Raw genomic sequence first — 3,187 nt, 5'->3', positions numbered from 1 at the left:
GTCGGCTCTTGTTTGATTTTCATTCCACAAACACAAATCGATTCATTCTGGAACGCTTTGGCGATCGGTTCATGTTTATCCGGTGGCTCTGTACCGTGACCATTCATTGCGACGCAATTTCGGTGCTGTCAGAATCAGAAATCAGAATGGTTTTTTTTATTAGAATGGAACACACGAAACAAGCAATCGAAAAATTCCACTTTGACACGAACTAACTTTTTTTCCCGAAATAAACTTTCCTTTGAATTAAAAATAAACTCAAAAGGTAAATCTCGTCAAATGAGTTGAAGGACACAATTTGTGTATGAAAATTATTCTGACGAACACTGTTCAATGATAATCAAAAAATGGCGTCGTGAAGCAATGAAAATATTTTTCATCCAAACTTAATATGTATTCTCAATGCACGGCAATGTATTGTGTGCTAATGCGATGATGAAATTGGGATGAACGAATAGCGCATACAGCCACACACTTTCATGACAGACGTCAAACTTCGAAATGGTGTTGCTGCTGTCACTTTCGAATGTTTCGATGAGTTCAGTTTGTACATTTTGAATACATTCGAAATTGAAATCAGTGGCGATTTTGGTTTTAAAGATGATTCTTTTGAAGAATCCAATGCAAAAAGGTACGTATTATGTTCAGTGCAGAGAAGTAGAAGAAATATTTTCATTTCCATATGAAATCGTTCTCAGGTTTTCATGCATCTTCAATGCATGAAGATTCCGCACTTTCAATACAGAAATCATATTTCAAAGTCTTGATAAACAATGACCATTTGTACAAACAATACACAGATAAGATAAATCGAATCCATTGAATTGCTTTGAAAACAAAGCTTTGTTTTGACTGGCGGTTCTCACTTTGAAGACTGGAGCGTGTCTGAATGTTCATGTGAAGAAATGTAATGATTTTATACAATGAACAGATTTACCGATATGAGATAACTCATTGGATTTTATACGTTGTTAGAATAACTCGACGTCAAATCAAATCATTTCATGTGTGATAATAGCCATAGAAAGGAGCGCAACTGTCAAGAATAGAGCTTCTTTTAAATTTTTCATTTAAAATGTGTAAAATTCTGTTTAAAATTCTGTTCGGACTTTTTTATTTGGCATATCAACTATGGGCTTTAGGTAAATTACATTCAACAAATTTTTTTCGATAAAAATATCAAATTATTTGCGTTTTTTAAAACCATATTCTGTGTTTAAAAGTAAAATTCCATTTTTTTTATCGAAACAAATTCGAATTCTTCCTCGATTTTTTTTTCTCGAAATTGCGTGTGTTCGACATGACAACTCTTCTTTTGTTCTGTTTTGATATTTAAATGTGTATTCGAATCTAAACCCATTCCAACAGACTTTAAAGGTGAAGGTACAACACCAACCAATTTGGTTATTTCTTGGGAGCCAATGTCTCATCCAAATCCCGATTTGCACTATCGCGTTTATTGGAAGCGTGATTTTCTGACTCATGATTGGAATATTGAAGACATATCGAATTTGAAGCAAAACCATATCGTCATCGAAAATCAACCCACATTTGTTCGCTACCTCATCAAAGTCGTTACTGTGAATCAACTTGGCGAATCCAATTCTACTTTCAAAGCTGTTTATTCTGGTCAAGGTTTGCCAATCGAAGCACCATCAAATCTTACTTCGACTGAAACGACCAGTAAATCGACTATTCTGCACTGGAATCCTGTATCACGTAAAACGATCAATGGCCATTTCAAGGAATATGAAATTCAGATTTGGAATAACATTGAAAGTGACATACGTAAACTGTACGTGGAAAACTTCTACACGTCGGAATTGTTGATAACGGATCTGCGTTCAGATGCGGTCAATTTCGTTCGCATCTTGGCTTCCAACAGAAAGTTCCAAGGTTCAGCTAGTGAAACCATTGAAATTAAAACACCATCACATCAAGGCACTGTTCAGACTTTCGACGCATTTCCCTTGGGATCATCGGCTCTTTTATTACGATGGACGCAACCTATAGTCGTTGATAAGCTAAAAGGTTATAAAATTTCCTACGAAGAAATTTACGGATACTCTTACATTCAATCGAAACCTGAATGGACACTGGATATTGATAACCCACAAACTAATGAAGCCAAACTGATTGACCTAAGACCAGACACAAAGTATCGCGTGCGTATCGCTGTCAACCGAGGTGATAGTGAAGTGGAAAAGTATGTTTTCTAATTGCAATGGGAAAATGTTTTCTGATTTTTTGCGCATTTTTTCATGACATATTCGGTGAAAAACTGACTTTCTTGAACGTTTTTTTGGCTTTAGGTATGTCATCGAAAGAAGGACCAATTCAAATGGCTCTATTAAACCAGATCCTTCAACTTTTGCATGGAAATTGCTCGATTCAAACAATGATAACACAACGATTAAAGTCATTTGGATGCCAAATGTTGATGGCAGACCTGGGTTGAATTTCATTGTTAACTATCGAATCAAAGGTTCATCGGTTTGGTCTAGTACGAACCTAATAACCACCGATACCTCTGTTGTTATTCCGGAATTACCATTGAATCAGGTGTACGAGTTTATTGTTGTCTCGGTTGACGGAGAATATAAGACTGAAAGTCAAATTCGGGAGATTTCAACACGTAATAATTATTGATTTAAAGTTTACCGTATTTTAGCTTAATTGACTTGATTATTTTGAGATATATTAGAAAAACATGGTGATTTGGTAGCCAAAAGAAAACATTCGTGTAATTGAATGGAGTTGTGAAGCGAAAATTCTGGTTTCATGGACGAATGAAGCTTGGAATCAATTTTTCGATAACAGCCAATCATTGATTACTTTTATTACGAATAATTCATGATGAAACGTTCTTATTTTCAGATATAGAAGCCTCGTTTCTCACCATAACCAATGTTATACTCATTGCAGCTGCAATCATTTTGATTTTATCAATTTTTGTGGGGATTTTTTGGAGAGTTCGAAAATAACGTTCAAATTACCAATCCTAGAATCTATAATATCAGCAAACACCAATACGAACACTTCAAGTGTGACACAGCCCACATGAGATACCATTTTTAATTTTATATAAGGCTTTGGATTATGGGATGCATGCTCGTTATCACGGAGAGGTGTTGCATTATTGTTGAATATGAATAAAGTTGACAGTTCATAGTTGCACGTATGAAAC

At 35.2% G+C, this 3,187-nt stretch overlaps 1 protein-coding gene across 1 annotated transcript; it reads left to right on the top strand.

Annotated features, from left to right (window-relative positions):
• Positions 1 to 956: 956 nt before the first annotated feature.
• On the top strand, positions 957 to 3,187 carry LOC129572047 (neuroglian-like). The gene is made up of 4 exons (XM_055451952.1): positions 957 to 1,142; positions 1,369 to 2,206; positions 2,313 to 2,635; positions 2,878 to 3,187. Exons 1-4 carry the CDS (start codon positions 1,076 to 1,078, stop codon positions 2,982 to 2,984), a joined length of 1,335 nt encoding a protein of 444 aa, XP_055307927.1. The 5' UTR covers positions 957 to 1,075; the 3' UTR covers positions 2,985 to 3,187.

The sequence above is a fragment of the Sitodiplosis mosellana genome, unplaced genomic scaffold (genome assembly GCF_009176505.1).
Source record: "Sitodiplosis mosellana isolate CC-2019 unplaced genomic scaffold, AAFC_SMos_1.0 Smas_scaffold_4034, whole genome shotgun sequence".
In the NCBI taxonomy this organism is placed as follows: Eukaryota; Metazoa; Arthropoda; class Insecta; order Diptera; family Cecidomyiidae; genus Sitodiplosis; species Sitodiplosis mosellana.
This window is presented reverse-complemented; position numbering and strand designations above follow the sequence as displayed.